The 18,377-nt window shown below is 43.8% G+C and overlaps 1 protein-coding gene across 3 annotated transcripts in view; it reads left to right on the top strand.

The window, feature by feature from the left end:
• The window catches only part of KAT6B (lysine acetyltransferase 6B), a 491,853-nt gene that overhangs the window by 278,092 nt on the left and 195,384 nt on the right, over positions 1-18,377 (top strand). For all 3 annotated transcript variants that reach the window (XM_078642736.1, XM_078642737.1, XM_078642735.1), the window contains exon 3: positions 3,260-3,368. In XM_078642736.1, the coding sequence (XP_078498862.1) occupies positions 3,260-3,368 (109 nt within the window). The remainder of the gene's footprint in view (positions 1-3,259; positions 3,369-18,377) is intronic.

Below are 18,377 nucleotides of genomic sequence, written 5' to 3'. Positions count from 1 at the left end.
GCCATTTTCTTTGTTGATTAACAATGTAAAAAACTCATTTATCCCCATTTTTTGCAATCTGTATTTTGTTCAGACGTTTCTTTCCTTTGAACTCCTGTGAAGTTCAGGGGTTCCAGGAATAGAAGTGATAAATGGATGACTGGGTAATGGTGGTACGTTTTCTTCACGGAATAATTTTGTTTGACTTGTTATTTCTAGTGTGTCTTTGCAAGCTGCCACTGTTGCCATTCATAAAAGCTTAATGACTGGTCCTACTTATGACTGCAAGACCATCAACCTCCTTATTTTCTTCGCTCTGGTGCCCAAATTGTATTGAGCTTGGTATTGTCAGCATTGATAGATACCCTATATTGTGACACCTATCCAACGTGAAAGTGATGACTTCTCACATGAACTTTACTGGTTTTGGGATGGACACAGTGAGTAACATTAACAAAAAGCATATCTAGAGACAAAGCTGACTTCTGATGATCATAGTACAATGGAAATATGGCAGCTATATAACTAACTAGAATTACCTTCTGCCATTTTTTAAATTTGATATTGTTGACATTACGACATGGAAAAGTAGTTATTTATTATCTTTGTTCCCATTTTAATCTTGTATTGACCGTGAGCAATGAATTGTCCCGCTTAGATGAGAACCTTTTTGTCTTCATTTAATATGCATGTACTTGTACTATAGAAAAGTATCTGATTACTCCAGTTTTAGTTTAGGTTTGAAGCATTGCATTCACTGCGCTAGAATTAGCAATACGTTTTGTTCAAATTGTGTATTTGTGTTGGGTAGTTGTCTATGAATGTTGACTTTATGAATTTGGCATGGAAAAGAATAGATTACTGGGTGATTGAATAAAAGTAGTTTTTAGAGTTAAATCTAAGGAAGCAAACATGAACTCTTGAAGTTGTTATTGCTTTCCAACCTGTAGTATATTATGAAGGCAAACTATGAAGCAGCCTCTTCTGTGAGCGCTTTTAGGAGGTGGCTGACAACGTTTGTCTACGTAATGGCCAATTTCATCACTGGGATTGATTGCTTTCCTCCTTAGGTTCTAGTGGGTTGACAACACTAGAGTTTGGGGTATTGAGATTATTGTTGACAGTGGGAAGCGTTAGGGGGATGACCTCGTCTCCTTCAATTGTGCCTTAGGTCGAGTAACTTCAAAAGATCTTGCATACCTTGTTCTTGGAGGTACTGTTCAGCCCAGATCCTCGTAGGAACACTTAAGGAGATCAAAGGGGTAAATAGACTTGTCACAATGGTTATTTGGAAACCTAACCTTTGCTTTTTGCTACTTTGTTCTTTGTACGTTCTTTGTTACAAACATAGCTGCTTCTTTCCTGCAGCCAGGGCAGATTGGTCCTTTGCGTGACCTGCTTAAGAATACCACAATGTTCAATTTAAAGCTTTTGCTCAATTATTTATTTCCTTTTTTATCAAAAGTCACCCATGTCCCAGACATTAGCTTTGTTCATTTTTGACCATTTTATATTTTGCATGGTGCAATGTCTACCAAAATCATTCTTGGGTTCTTTTTAGCTTTTGAACTTTCTAATGACCTTTGAACTTTAGGTTAGTTTCCAATGGTGAGAGTAGCATATTTTGAAATTTGCTTTTATTCAAGGTAGGTTTTTCTTACTTTTAAAAAAAAATGTTTTTGCTCAAGAAGTTATCTTTTAAATATGTTGATCGTGCTGTATTTCTAATTGTTGAATTATACTTGCATTTGAAGTGCCACCTACCTGTTCAAGTAGAAATGGCTTGCATGTTAATAAAAAGAGACTTCAGGTTCGTAGTTAAGGTACATTATCTATGTACAGGATAGCATCCGCCAAGCTTCAATGTGAATACCAGACTACTTTTGTGCTCAACCGTGATACACACACTTGCTTACTGAAGGCTAAATCAAACTTGTGTAGGGTGTTCCTAAATTGACTATACATAGTACTCTTAGCTTAAGTTTTTGCTGTTTGAGCCAACATTTTAACTGTGTTGTACTGTAAGCAGGCGAGCCTACTTATTTAGGTCTATGTGGATGTCTTGGTAACCTTGTGTGTGTTTGGCTTTTGAAATTCTGGTTAACTTAACACCATCTTCATGACCTGCAGGTAACCTAGTTTGCGGGAATGACATAACATATGAGAGCTGCGGCCTGCAGCAAATAGCCTCTGGAATACATGCAACTGGGCTGGATTGATTAGGTGTCTACTGCCCATAAAAAAAACACCTCGGATGATGGGTACAAAATATTGAGCGTGCTTCAAGCATGGAGCATGTCTGCTAGTGCATAGTCGCACCGTTGTTCATGAAGGTTAAGACCTGCATGAGTTAGTCACCTGTCAGTCACTGCCACCTAGACACAGAACAGAATAAAAGGGTTACAACGTTTACTTAATCATTAAACTGACTAGCAACCAATATCTCTGATTGCCATTGGCCCTCAGGAAACCAACTAAGGCAATAAAGAATTTAAGGATGGTACAGCACATCTAAAAAGTAACCGCATGAAGCAACTCAATCTAAGCTGGGTGTCTTTCTTGCTACCTATCTAAAATGCGTTTGTATGCAACCGGCTATGGTGATTGTTTTTCGCATCATTTTAATTGGCCTCTTTCTCGCAGAATAACTTGGGAGTTGTAACCGTCCCGCATGAAGGTGTGTGCATAATGTAAAACCTTCAGTCTAGTCATAACGTTCACAATGTATTGTAGCATGGCTTCTCTTTCCTTTTATAACCTAGATCTGTGGGGCTTGTGATGTGCTCGTGAAACCAGCACCAGTGGTAGCAGTTTGGACCAAGTATAGATGGCCTTTAAGAAGTCTTACTTTATACTTAACTGTATACGTTGCTGGTTTAGGTAACACAGGACCGATGGGATGTGCATGCTTCGCTCAGTTATATAGGTGGAGACAACGGATTACCGTGAAGCAAAGAAGGAATGCAGAGCTTAATAAAAAAAAATGGAAGCCTTTTAGCTAACTCGAGGGACCACTCGTGCACACAAGTGGGTTTGCAGTGTGTGTGTGTGTGAGAGAGACACGTGCGTCCTCTAGGAGTACACTGCTTCTGTACACTGCCTGTACTAGGGCATAACCATGAATTCTCGAAATTGAATAGTTATTGATTAGATCAAGGGCCTATCGTGGTGGCCCGCTTTCGTCACAAAGCAAAAATGTGTAGCAGTTTAGATGACTTATTTGCACGAGACGTTTTAGTGTGAATGACTTTAACTTAGTTGCTTCTTTTTTTGCCCACAGCCTCGAGCTGATCCCATTCCAATTTGTAGTTTCTGTTTGGGGACGAAAGAATCAAATCGCGACAAAAAGCCGGAAGAACTCATCTCCTGCGCAGACTGTGGCAGCAGTGGTGAGTACTTCAGAATTACTAAATGACTTCATTTGTGCAAGATACTGTCCTGCAGCTACGGACTTAGAGTGGTCTAATCCACTTAGCGTTAAGAACTGTTACCATTCGCATTTACATCTCCTTTCCGAACTATGACTACCTCTCATAAAAGAAAACCACCACAGAAAATGCCCAGGAATAAATAAAGGGACTAATTGCAAAGTTTTGTCTTTGCAAAGTTTGTATTTTTGACAACTTTGCAAATGTCGCTGCACCTGTGATAAAAGTCCTGCAAACGTAATTTGTCCCTGAAAACAATCGCAGCAAAAACACTTTGACAGTTTCACTGGATAAAATGTCTTGGAAAAAATATTTTACCTAGAAAATAATTTTAAAACAATTTCACAAAGTGTACATACTTTGCAACCTTAATTAAGCCTAGCAGAGGAAAATACAATTTTAAAAACGCACCATTTATAAACAACCGTCTTTGAGAAAAGAATGAATTGATGGCTACCCATGGTGTGTGTAATCCAGTTTACAAGAAGGGTCTGTTTGACGGATGCTACAAAACCACATGACACGTTCTGGAACCTTGTTTCCAGTCTTCAGGTTAGACTAGTGTTTTGTTTAACTAAATGTTAGTTCGGTTTAGACCTAATCGATCAGATTATTGCATAGATAGCGAATAGGTTGAACTGCACGGCATTATATTGATATAAAACTGTTTCTCTATCATCCCAGCAAGTATTCATGCTATGTATCATGGCCCCATGAATAAACATTAAAGGAGTATGCTTCTTAAGATTCAAAAGTGTTCAACCTTTACAAAATAGGCAATTGGGAAGTAAATTGATTTCTCCACCATGGGTGTTTGAGAAGTTCACTCCCACGAAAACGCTCACACATCCAGAACTTACTGTAACATAGCTACGCCCACCCATGTACACAATCTTCAAGCACGCATACACATGACTCGCTGAACACCCCCACCCATATGCACCCTCAAATCGATCATACCTTGCATCACACACATCACACAACATACTTCACAAACACCATGCTTCTCCCGCTCAGTCCACACACTCCACCCACCTGCACTAAACACTCCCATCTCCCTGAATTGTTCCCCCACCCTCGTAGTACTTAACAACCTTCATCACAGAATGAACACAAAAATAGATGATATGAGCTATATGAATCAATTCGACTCCCATGTCTCCACATTTAGGGCAACACACATCCTTATGTGGCTTAATGTTACTCTGTAATTTGTGTGTTGCATATGCTATCCGCAAATAAGTAAACTAAACGTGCTAACTATGAGAGGCCTCTTGGACATGCAAACAGGGTAATTGGTTCTCAAACCACCACAGACCGTTTTCCTCCTGGACAAAGCACAAACACATTTCTCAAAGTCTGAGGCTATGTCCTCGAAGACAATAAACGGAGCTTGTTACACCATAGAATCCTGCTACTTTGCTTCCGAGGTAGCAGAAGTCTGTGGCTTCTTAATTGTCATGTTCTGTACTTTTTTAAAAAACATATTCCAATTCAAAAAATGTAACCTATTAGTTACCAAGACTGAGATTTGAAAGGTCTCCCGTTGATAACCTGCTTTAGTGATGCATGTTAAAAATAAAGAAAATAAAAAATAACCTCAAAAGGTTAGAAGGTGCTCCTACTTCAATGATGAGAATGCATGACACTGATTTGTGGTTTGCCCACCACACCATTATTTCACATCTCCCATTTCGCTTACTCATTAGGAACGGGACTTACTATAAATGCCTGATAAGACTGTGCAGAACTCAAGTTGACAAAACACCAAATCACACATCTCTGGGTGCTGTACACATCTCCAGGTGGTTCAACAGCAGACACATTCAGATAAATTCCCTGGTGGTCCACCAAGTTCCAGAGTTGTAGAGCCTCCTTGCACAGGACCCAAGACTTCATAACGTCCTGTTTGTTGCTGTAGCACATGGCAGTGACGTTGTCCATGAGCACGAGCACCTGCACCAGCCTCCCTCTGATAGTGGGCAGGAAGGTCTTTAATGGCAAGCCAGTCACCCTGAGCTTCAACAAATGGATTCTAAACTGAGGTTCTGCCGGAAACCAAATGCCTCTCTGATCTTCACCTCTCCTGAAGGGCCTCTCAACGCAGAAGCAAGGCCTCTGTAACCATTGTCAAATCTGGTTAGGGTAAGGAGAGGGGAGTGTGAGTTAACCAGTCACGGTACAGCAGCCACCAGTGCAGGTCTTTTGCCGTGTCTGATAAATCTGGATAGAGTCTGAAAGATCCTCTGGTGGTGATCCCACTGGGACTACAGATGCCCTTTACGGAGCCTCCATGTGGCATGTCCCACCATCAGAATGTAACAGGCAAGCAATCTCAGCAGCCTCAGTCATCTGTACTGAGCTCTAGAACAGAGGCAGGAACATCTGAATCATTGCCCTTTCTATCCTGAATCTCTGCTACAGCAGACGGCATGAAACATTAAACTATTCTGTATCCAGAATGACTCTCAAAGGGGAGCATTTGAGAAGCAGTCAGGCGTGACTTCGGAATATTGCCTAGTGAACCCCGGCAATGTTAGGAGGTTTACAGTGTTCTTAAAGTAGTTGACGACTGCCTTACGCAAGTCCACTTTCAAAAGCCAGTCATCGATGTGGAGACTGGTACCCTCGACTTCCGGAGGTGTGCTGCGACCATTGCCATCCCTTTTGTAAACATCCAGGGGGCACTGGTGAAGCCAAAAAGGGAGTATATGGAAATAAGTTCTGCAGGTCCAACGCTGCAGTTCGGTCTCTAGAGTCTAGGCCAGATGGGACCTGGGCTAGCATAAGGAACTTGAATTTGTCCTTACATTGGAAAGGAGATACGACGGTGAAGATCTAAGATGAGTCAAAGGCCTCCTTCCTTCAGCACAAGGAAATAGTGGGAGTAACTCCTAGTTCCTACTTCCGAAGCCAATCTATTGCCTCTCTGGCAAAAGGACCTGCACCTCCTGCTGCAAGATGGACATGTGGCCCACAGTCAGCAGTCTTGTAGGTGGGGGAAGGTGCCTTGGGGTAGAAAGAAATGGGAGGTCATAGCCGCAATTTACAGTTGGAGGAGCGAATAGTCTTGCGCGATGGTTTGTCACCCTTGGGAGAAATGCTGAATCCTGTTGCCGGACACAGTGGCTGTGTACAACGAAAGATGAACTAAAGAGATTCTGTCAGCAGCTGGAGGGGTGTGGAACTGAGCTGCCTATTCTTGATTCCTTGGGCATTGTCTTTGCGAGCCACAATAGGCCTGGGAGACCTTGGGCTGGTGGAGCGGTCTGATGGTGGTGCTATTGGAAACACAGACCATAGCCTTCAGGAGGGTAAAATTGTTGCTGAAGCTGTCTAGCTGGGGTAGATGGGCCCAAGGAATGTGCTGTAGCCTTGATTTCATGAAAATGTTCCATGGATGACTGCTTTCTCACCAAAAAGGTGAGGGACATTGAAAATGACGTGTTCATTGGGATGCCTGGGCATAGGCAGAGGAGCCCTTAGAACTTATCCAGGAATGGCTCCAAACCATTGCCAATTGCCAGACGTCTGTCCAAACCATAGTGGATCACAAATCTTGCTGCATCGCAGCAATCCTTGATAGCTTTTGTCATGGGCACCCAGAGGTCATCTGGAACTGCTGGCACAACTTGGATCACTGTGTCCTATTGGGCATGAGTAGCGTCCTTGAAAACAGCTGGTGTTTACAGACTGTAGCACAAGGCTCGTGGGTGAGATGTGCTCGCCAAAGATCTTTGTTTTTAGTCTCACATGCTGGTTAGGTGGTGAAGATGTTCGGATTAACCTTGCGGTTGGACGCCTGCTTCAGTAAGCTCACTGGTGTGGGGTGTTGTGTAAAGAAGTCTGGGTTGCTTGATGCTGGCTGATTGCGCAGAGCAACCTGCCTGTTCACTGGTTTTGTCCAAGAGGGCTTCGTTTAATGGTGGTAGAGGTTCATGAAGTGCCTGAATCAGTCTGAAGTATGTCAGTAAGAACATTAGTTTTCCCCTCTATAGTAGTTTGTTATGGATCCAGTAGGTCTGCTGCCCTCTGCATTCACACAGCGAAGAAGGCATTTTCTTCGGTGGCATGGTCAGGAGGAGAAACAGGGCCAGTATCTGGGGAAGTATCCAGACCATTGCTGTCTTGTAGCTCCTCATACGATTTGTTTTATCATATTGGGAACCAAATCATCGCTTTTGTTGAAATTGAAATGGTCTTAATCATTGCCAAGAAGGTTGTGTAAAGTGTGAGCTCTGCTGTATGGTAAGGTCAATGAATTACGATTTGGGGGGTTTCTAGCTGTCTGCGCTACGGTGGGAGCACTGTTCAGCCTCCGTCAAGGCCTGGGTGGATTTAAGTCGGAGAGCATAATTGGTTGTGACTCTTCCACCTGTGTCTGTGGCTTCAGCACTGGCACCAAGTGAAGGAAACTGGCTCAGCAAGTGGTGCCACAGCCAAAATTGGCACTGGAGGCAGTACTGAATCCAATGAGAGTTCAAGAGGAGCAGTCTGTTCAGATGGCAGACTTACCAACAGAAGTCACACTGGAGGCCCCTGTGGATTCATAGACCCCAAATGGTCGCCAGAGGCAACTGGTAAAGTGCTAAAAATGCACAGCATGGTCTCCCTGAAAATTCAGTAGGCTACGTTATTACCGACCTGGACATTCGCAGTGCATCACAACCAGGCTCGCAATCTGCTCCGATAAAGATCCGGAGCTAGAAAGGGTGGCATGTTTATGCCGTTGCGCCCTCTCTGGAGTTTGAGTGACAGGAAGAGACCCAATTCCTGCTTAGATTTATTATGCTTCTTTTTGGACTTACCTGAAAACTTCAACAGTGACAAAGATCTGCTGCGGGAACGACTTCGGGAGCAGGACCAGTTACACCTTGGCGTCTTCTGATGTTTAAAGATGGAGTTCCGTATGGCATTTCATTTAAATAGTCGTCACAAGCTCTGGAGTATTATTGTGACCCTGGGCATCATACCTCATGAATGTCTTTAATAGACATCGGTTTGTGACAGTCCCTTTATGCTTTGAACTCTTTCTTCTTAGGAGGCAACATCTTGCCTCTCACCCTGGAATTTTAAAAAACTTTTTGTTGAGAAAAAGTTAAGAAAAAAATGAGTAGATCTGAATCTGTCTGAAGGAGCGAAAAGAAAGGAATTGATGTCAGTGCGCTCTTCAGTTCCGGAGCAAAAAGAAGTTGGCACATAGCCACACAACACCAACTATCGGCTTGCAGGTGTATTGCTTTAATGTTTCCAGATCCAGTCTCTGATGCCTGGGGTATATTCAGAAGTTGAGGAATCTACTTTTTGAAATATCCGTCCAGATCTCAAGCAAGGATTTAAATTTACTTTCAACTGCTGAAGAAACTTATCAATGGAAACCATGCACGTTGACTAGTTTTGTAGATTGCAGTTAAGTGTAAAGCTTTTATTAGAAGTTAAAGTAAATTGGTTATTGAGAATGGTTATTTCTCATTTATTTATTTAAGAGTTTTATATAGCAATAGCTAGACCCAAAGGTATCTATGAGCTGTACAACAGTAAATGTTCTCATCAAAGATAACCAGTCTATATTGAGCATCTGAGTCTGAGCGCTCCACAACAAATGTTCATAACATAGACAAGTATATCCATGCAGCACCATGTGAAATCATCTGCTCCCAGATGCACGTTGTTAGAAGGGATACACGTACAAATTTGAACACTATGGTTTTCTTTCAATAGTCTTTTAGTAAAGAGTGAAAAAGATTGTTGCAAATCAGTACACAGCACGGACGAACACAGCCAAGATGCTTAGCTAACTACAAATTGGCAGTTACACCCGGAATTGCTGCACGAAGTCTTCCTACAATGGGGAGAACCCTGACTAACTTTTCCCCACTGCTGATAATGCACTATGCCAGCCCTGTTGCCTGTTGAAGGTCCCAGGGAGGTTTCATTTAGAGACCCATTCCACCTAGAGTAGAGCACAGGACTTTTGTATGCCTTTCTGTCTTAGCCTCCCTTGCCCTGAGTTCCGAAGATCAGGAACGGCCAGACTCATCATTTTAGTGGCACCAGATTAGGCCAGGATAGTGTGACACGTAGAACGCAAGGGCATGAGCATCTGTCCTCCCGATCAAGCTGCAAGTTTGGAAGGATCTTCTGTTGTAGCAGCCGCAGTGCAGGACGCTGTACCCAGACCTACGCACTCTGGTTCTCCATACATCGAGATTGAGTGGTTGTAGTTTACTTTCCTTGTCAGGTTGTTGTTAACTTGGTGGCGACAAGTCCACCTACAAAATTGGAGTACGCCAGTTGCTGGGACACATTTGTTGTTTGTTTCGGTACCTGCCAGATTTACCCTACTGCAAACATAGTTGTCTGAAGTTTGCTGTTTATTTTATCTCTGGCCTAGCAAAGACTGGCTTTGGGCACTAAAAAGGCTATTTGTAAGCCCTCTCACCCTTTTTACAGTGGCCTGATCATACTTACTTGCTTTAATCATCCGTGAGGAGATTTCTAAAGGTTTGCAACACTTAATGCCACCAAAGCACAGTTTTGCCACAGTGGGATTTAAGTGTATTTTTTATGTGTATTCCGTTTGAGCTGATGCACAGTTCTCCATTATGTCTCCTGACCCTCAAAACGGTCTTCCTGATTGCCATGACTTAAGCTTGGTGTGTGAGCAAACTTCAGGCTCTTTCTTTCCAACCACCCTATACAATGTTCTTCCCAGATAAGCTTGTGCTGAGGACATCATATTCTTTTCTGCCAAAAGTGTTAACACCCTTTCAAGTCAGACAGGATATCACACTCCGGTACTCTTTGCTCTGCTTCGTCCCTCAGTAGATGGTCTCCATTTGGACCTCAAAAGAGCACTCCGTTTCACACAAAGGAACATTGAGTGGACTATCTGCTTTTTGGGGGGTTTGCTTGGGCAAAGATGGGCAGGGCTGTGCACAATCAGACCATCACTCGATGATTTGTGCTCTGCATCAAGATCTTCTACACACTGGCCAAGAAGCAGCCTCTGTAAGGCCTAAGGGCTGATTCCACCAGAGCCAAAGCTGCTACCACTTCGTTGTCATGGGCAGTGCATGCCCCGGATATTGGTCAGGGAACTATGTGGGCATTGGTACACATGTCCTCAAATCAGTACTGCCTCAACAGTCTGGTCTGTTGAAATGAGCATTTTTCACTCAGTCTTGCAGGACTTTTTCGTATGAGCCAGTTCACAAACCCACCCCCTGTTAAAAGACTGCTATGGTGTCTATTCAAACGTTGAGGAATCTGTGGTTGGAAGTATAAATCAGAACAAGTTATGTACCATCAGTAACATTCTTTCTGGTGGATAATTTATGTATGTCAACAAAGAGGGGGGACCAGGAGCCTGTTTAGGTCCAGTGTCTGTGCTCCACAAATGACCGTTAAATCAAAGGGAACACTGTTCCAAATTAAGGGTGCAGTGTGTCACCCAGTCAATGTAAAGCAAGATTGAGAGTAGAATAGAATAGAAGATGATAGGAGGAGGAAAGAGAGTCAGAGGTTCATCCTCTGTATCAAGTATCCAGTCCCGAAGGGGAGGGCTGAGTCTTGCCTCTTAGTTGCCCTCACACACCCCGAAGGATGTCATGCTTCATCATCGGGCTTTTGCTCCTCTTCGGGCGGCACTGCAATGCCAGACAATCCCCTGAAGGGTCACTTTCACTGAGATCTTTTAAGAGAAAAGCCGTTAGGTGAGTGTGGGTGTGTGGGGTTGATCCAGTGAAAAAAGTGGTGAGGTGCGTGCAGGAGTAGATAAATAAAACTACCTAGGGGTATCCACAGGGAAACCCTTTAATAGCGTGGTGCCCATGGTAGATTAAAAAACCAGAAGGTTGGTACGTTACTATAAGGCCTTATGTGCCAGTTTAACTTAGCATAAGGTCGATATGTTTCACGCCTTGTTTGTCTGAAAGATCATTTGCGTTTCTTCAGGACCTAACTGATGTGGTAGTACAGTGGAACAATCAATGGGGGAGCATGATATCAGAACCAGTTATTGGAAAAGAGCCACGTTTTTAACTTCTTAACAAAGGGGTAGCTGTAATACTTCTGAATTTCAGTGAGAATTTGTTCCATAAAGACGGACCGAGGAAGAAAAGGTATCTATCCCCTGTCCTGGCTTTGTGGATCCGGGGGATTTTGGCCAAACAGATGTGCAGAGCATAGACTTCTGAGAGGAGTGTCGAACCAGATTCTCACTCTTTAAATACCCTGGGCCTGTCCCGTTCAATGCTTTGTGGGTAAGCAGTAGGATCTTAAAAGTGATTGTCTTCCTAACAGGTAGCCAATGCAGATCTCTGAGAAGCAGAGACCTCAAAATTATTAAATGATATTTCACTAAAAATGTTGCATTTTGTTATGGAAAAGGGATCCACATTCTGGGTACTGCGGGAGAATGTCAATCCCTTAGATGTGACTAAACGTTTGTGACCCTTTTTCTGTATTTGCTATACAGTTTTCTTAAAATAATGTTCATGTTTGTTGAACACAGCTTTCCATACATTCGATTCCTTCATTTGCTTTTATTAGCACAGCTTCTGAAGGTAATGTGTCTTTGCACAGATGTAGTGTTTGTAAATTTTCCTAGAACATGGAATTGTACCAACAGTCAAATTCTTTCCATTGATTAGTCACTCTTATTGGTAAGGTATGTTCTACTTTAAATCACATTTGGGTTCCTTTTTATTTGTGATTATTTTTAAGGTTTTCAGTTTTCATGATTTTGTTTGATTTTAAACTGTCCCACTGGCGGTATTGTTCCTGAAGCTTTCCCTACGAGCTGAACTAACTCGGTCTTCTCTGTAAAGTAACAGATTTTCTTCATTATCTAAATGTCATTAAATACAACAATTTTCTTTAAATAGATTGATTCGAAGCAATTTGATCTCCGCCAGGTCCTATAATGATGTTCTGGCACTCCATAAAGCATTGATGTGGAAGTGAGTGTTTTTTAGACTGCCCAGAGCTGTGAGATTGTCTAAAATACGGTAGCGCTTTTGTAGTTCGTTCCCTAGTGTTTGATTTTTACTTCCAAATTAGATGTCTCCCATTTTGGAGTGTGGACTCCTGATTTGCTAGTACAAAGAATCATAGGTTTTGCTGCTTGCCTTCAATAACCTATCTGTTTCAGTAATCCCAATGAAATTGCTTGTTCTAATGTTGGCAACCTACAAAAGTGAAGTTTGTGTACATTGTTCTGAATTATCAATGTCCGTGGGTGCAACTCTGGAATAGCAGACATGGAACTTATAGAGATCTTAAATATATTACATACGTGAGAACCCTGCCTTTCCATTCTTCTCTGCATCACAGCAACCGTTGACACTTTCAAAGATGTGACCTTACTCAAATGTCTCCGGGGATGTTTGGAGAATGGGCCTTACCTGGAGAGTTGATCATCTCCACAGTTAAGATAGGAAATGTCTCCTCGAGTTCAACTTGGTCTCCCCATGGTGCATCACAAGGTTCTGTCTAAGCCTCTACACTGCTGAACCTTTAAGTTGAATCACAGAATCTGAGAAACTGTCTCAGACATCAGTGCACCGATAGCAAAATTAACTCTACCTCCAGATTGGCTCTGAACAAGACTTGGCTCACTTTTAGAATAGCCTCAAAATAACTCAGACCTTACAATGTAAGCACTTACCAAAGCTTAATTAATCCAGATACAACTTGGGTTCCTCCTTATTTAACCAAATATCACATCGGCATCTGCACACAAATGTATACTAAATTAAAGCCCTTTTAGGAACAAGATCAGTGATGAGTAAACAAGTCTTTGGGTTTATTACTCTACAACAAACTTGTTGATAGGTCATGCTCACAACATCACACTCCTCAATGGCAATTGCGCACCATTCCCATTTTGAAATACTTGATCTTAGTACTGGATCTACAAATGATAATGCTACCTTGAGATAACTAAAGACTGTACTAGGGTACCATCTTTCTCCCTTGCCTGCCCAAATCAAAAATAATACCCCTGTATTTGCACTTAATTGTTCGTTGCAGGGGTTTACGAACCCAAAGAAAACTGAGTCGCACCAGTCCCAAGATCTCTGAAATGGCTTCCCTTTGATTAATACAACATACTTGGGTCCGAGTGTGTAACCTAAAAGGCTGTACATCCAAACAACCTACATTTTTAGCCTAAAAACGAGACCTAGAGTTGGGACCCTTTTTTGGAAGCAGCGGTTTGCTCTCTACAAAGGACATTCATTCATATCCCAGTGAAAAACACTAGTTCCAAAAACAAAGATGGCTGCAGCTTGAATTTTAAAAATTCAGAAAAACTCTGTACCATTCCTTTTACAGGGCAGCACCCAAGATCCGGAATACCATTCTTTCAGTCCCCTGTATATATGGTGTTCAAGAGAGAAATTAAAGAACTTTCGTCTCAGCGTTATATTAGCACTCTAGCCTCCATTCCATTCCTTGGACATGACCAATTCTAAACTGTAGCCCTATGACATTCTATATAATGTTACCCGTACTCACATTTCATTCCTGAATGAGGCATTCATTTCCACGTTGGGAATGTGCAGATGAGCATATAGACTCTTTGCTGCTCTATAACATTTTGTTACAAGTATTAAATGTACAATTGGCTTTCAAAACTTCATCGAAATTGATTTTGTGTTCATTCTTGCATTGGGTTCTCTCCATTGTCTCACTCCATTGTAAGATGCTATGACAGACTTGATTTGATCCATGTACAAAGTCTCATATAAATAAATGAAATATCCTGTCGCCATTTACCTCTTAAGTACGACGTCTGAGTAATAATGTTACTGGTAACTATCATTTTAATTTGTCCTTAGCATAAATCAGGTTGATTAAAAGAAAGGTCGAGTGTAGCCGAAAAATAAATGCTTTTCTATTGTAGCATGCCACGCTGCCCCGTAAATGTAATGAAGAAATGCTCATCTTAATATAAGTTTATCAAGAGAAATTCCATTTCAGCTGAGCAGGGAGAGCTTGGTAGAGACCTCAGCACTGTTGGGTAAGAATATGGCAGTCCTCGTTGGAATGCATGTTATACACCAGTTGTAGGGGAAGGAAAGGGTTTATGGTGGGACTTTTTTTGCCTTTCACGGATCCCTGTAGAATGAGCGGTGATCCTTTTTCTGCCTCATTAAGATCAAATTATCTTTAATTAGCTCTTCCAGTGCATTTATGTTTAGACACTGACACTTCCACAGACTTGTTTAGTTTAATGCAGATGGTGTAATCTGTTTATCTGGTTAGATTTCCAGGGCAGACTGGCATTGCAGTCCTTTAGTAAATAACTAGAACCTGGCCTATTGCGCTTACTATATATAAACTGTTTGGCGAAGTGGATTGTCGATTACTGGAAGATCAGAGATCTGATTTTTACACTTTAATGCGTCTGTCAAATGAAGCAGGTGAAATTCTCCATCTTTCGTTAGTGTTCCGTCTTATTAGTAGTTAATAGCAGTTAAAGTTATCAAATTTGATTGGTTTGCTGTTAGAGAGCACCCTCTTAAGAGGGAGTTGTATCTGGAGCGTGGTTGATATTTTGGTGGAGTGACTCTTAATTGTTTTGAGGGCTTGTGCTAAGCATGCTGTAGAAAGTGATGCGCAGTTTGTTGACCCTGCACTGAACCGGTGTATTTTATTTCAGGGTAATATGTATATAGTGGGTTGTAGTTTTCACGTTTGGTGATGATTAAATCTCGAGTAGTTATAGTCTCCATGTGGACCGAAAATGAGTAGAACATGAAGGTCTCTCTTCTGGCCCACTCGAGTGGCTAATGCACACATTCATTTTATTCAGAAGAGTGCACCATTGAAATGGAAAGAGAACAACCTTCTACGTAGTGCAGCAATAAAGGAAGGTGCTATCCACGGGGCCAAGTTATTTCCTATTGCATTTGTGTAAGAATTTTCTAAATGGTAGTATGTAGAGCTGACCAAGTAAAACCTAAAGACAGGTGTTTTTTATTTTTGTTGACGTAATGAAAAATGATCACTGAATATAAGCATAAACCAATGTATCCTTGGTAGGCATGTCTCCCATTGTTGTAGTGCTGCACTGTTTTTCCATAAGACCTCTGGGAACACTCCCCCAAATCACTCTTCTGCATTTGTGGTGTATCCTACCTCTGTCTCTTCTGCCTTAGTTGCCTTGCCATGGGCCTCTCGTAAACGGGAGACCTGGACCAGGTCAGGCCTTATTGCTGTGCCCTCCATACTGCCGACTGTGGGTGTTCCTCTGGATGAGGTATGTGTACCGCTGACCTCTAGCTGTGCACTTTGGGCTCCCCCTCTAGGAATCAGTAAGTCCAGCTCTGATCTCTTGGCAGTGGGTTAGAGTTCAGGTCCACCTGGCTCAAGTGTGTGCAGCCCATCAGCAGAGGCAGTTGGTCTTAAACATATGCTTGTGGAGGTGGCTCCTAAGCCTCACCCATGCAGAAAGTCTGGGCATTAGACATCGCAGCTTCGCATTGGAGACTCACTGTAGACCTCGCACTCTAACCCTGTGTGCCAATGTCTCTTCCTTCACACAAATGTGATTTAAGGAATGGTTGCAGTTTGTCTAACTCTATCGGCCGCTCGGGGTAGCATCCCAACCCATCATTCTTTTGCTCACCATGCCACTTCAGTTTATACCCAGAAATGTGCAGGTCAGCCATTTTTTTTATTTTTAGAAAGACCTTTATTGTTCCAGACAATCCGTGTTACATTCACACAGCATGTAGCCTACAACCCACAGGGGCCGGCTGCGTTGGTAGGTAAACAGGGAGTATTGGGCAAGATGACACAACCATTCAGCCGACAACCCGGGGGTCCGGTGGCGTAGGTTAAGTAGAGCACACAGACGTAATACATCATCTAGCACGAGTATTAAGCAGGTCCATAGATTTTCCCATTTTCTACAATCAGTAATGTAGGCTAAGCAGCGCGTCCACGACATTTGTGTTATCTGGGTAACAGCCTATATCCACAATGAGTGTGTGTGTGTGTGTGTGTGTGTGTGTAGTGACATAAGTAAATGCGAGGTTCGGTGTGGATAGGTTACCGAGGGATTGAAGACGCTATGCGTGTGAGGACGCTATGAAATGAACGCTTGTATAGGAGTACAGCTCACTAATGCAAGGAAGTGTGCTCCTGCCACCGGTGACGGCAGCGCATGTCCAGTACAATTAGGATAGAGATATTCGACAACCTAGCATTCATGGCGTCCCTAAGTGTTAACCATATGGGTGTATACAGCAGAGGCGGGTGGTTGCTCTCTCGCTGGGTCCCTCAGCGGCAGGGAGAGGAGTCCATCCTCGCCGCAGGTCATAGTGTGCGTGTGCAGGGGATGACCAGATGGTGTCGCTTCGGGGTTGGATCATGTCGTCAGGCTTGTGTTATCCCGTAGCAGCATCACTGCGTGTGGGGTGTCGTCGTCCGCAGCAATATAGGGATCGGTCGGGGAACTTGACCGATGCGTAAACAAGAGAGATATAAACGCAACAGTGGAGTAACATCGGGGCGGGAGTGGGAAAGCGGCTGTGTTGTCAGTGTGGTATGCGATGAGAGGTCTGTAGCTAGAGGTCTCGGGGGGGGGGGGACAAGGGGGCAGCGAGCCTTCATTGACAGTGGGGCATGTGGTGAGAGCGAACAGTAGGGGGGGGGAGCAAGCATATGGTTGTGGGTGTAATGCAAGTCGGATGTGGCCATGGCAGGAGAGCAAAAAGCGAAAGCGCTAGTAATGGCATGGGTGCGACGGCAGCCAGATGTGAAGTGGGGGGGGGGGGAGAGGGGAAGAGTCTAGGGTCGTGGTGGTCTGTAATGCCGTGTGTCAGTGCGGCAATAGCTAGTCACGGCATCTCAAGTCGCCTCGCGTTCCCGGCAAGCCTGCTGAAAGGAATTGAGGTAAGTGTCCCAGGTTTGTGCAATAGGAAACTTCCGTAAGCCCGCCGTTTCCTCCCGGCGGAGCACTGCACACTCCGCTCGCGCCCAGTTGATGAAGGATGCGTGCCAGTGTCGGGCGTGTGGGGGGGTAGTGGCTTTCCAATGTTTAGTAAGTAAGCGTTTGGCCGTGATGAGACCCATGTCCCAGAACCGTGTCGGTACCTTGTTCAGCTTTGTGCGTTTGTAAAGTCCCAGTATGCAGGCTTCCCATGTGTGCGGCACATGCTCGTCAGTGCATTGTGTGAGCTTAGTTGTGACCTCTGCCCAGTACGATTGAATATCAGGGTAGTGCGAGAGCATATGTAGGAGATCTGCTCCCACTAGGGAGCAGCGCTGGCAAGCGGTGTCTGCAAGGGAGAAGTACCTGTTAATTTTATCAGGGGTGAGGTAGGCCCGGTGTAAAATGTAAAGTTGTATGAGCTTAAAACGGGGGTTGCGTGGAATATTGGTCGGCCCTAGCCGTATCCTTTCCCACTCTTTGCCCGTCCAGTCTCTGCCTCTGTCAGTTGTCCATCTCTCCCTCAAAGGCGTGAGAGAGGGTTGTGTATGTGTCAGCAGGGCCTGCGCCAGCCAGTGTATCACATGAGAACCGTTGCCCATGACGTGTAGATATTGCATGAATTGATGCATCGGGGGTTCCTCGGAGAGATCTCCCCAGGGGGCGGTCAGTGTGCGAACTATGGCCGCATGTAGTAGAAATTGTCCCGCAGGAAGGTCCGTGGTGTTGGCGAGGTCTTCAAAAGTGAGCAGCTCGCCGTCGGCGTAGAGGTCACCCAGTGTTTCCACTCCCGCCCTTGTCCAGCTGGCCAGCTGGGCCTCCGTCAATGCCCCTGTCGCCCCAGGGGTGCCCTGGAGAGGGAGTATTGGAGCATATGGTGTTGTGGTGCGAGTAAGTCGCAAGCAGCGGAGGAAGCACTTTCGTGCTACTGCCAGGTGGAGTTGTGAAGGGCAAGTGGGTCGAGCTAAGGGGTGGAACAAAGCGTAGATCTGCGCCGGGGTCCAGACAGTGTCGTCAGAGGCAGT

Source organism: Lissotriton helveticus, chromosome 5_1 (assembly GCF_964261635.1).
Source record: "Lissotriton helveticus chromosome 5_1, aLisHel1.1, whole genome shotgun sequence".
Classification (NCBI taxonomy): Eukaryota; Metazoa; Chordata; class Amphibia; order Caudata; family Salamandridae; genus Lissotriton; species Lissotriton helveticus.
The sequence above is the reverse complement of the archived record's forward strand: the minus strand, read 5'-3'. Positions and strand labels throughout refer to the sequence as shown.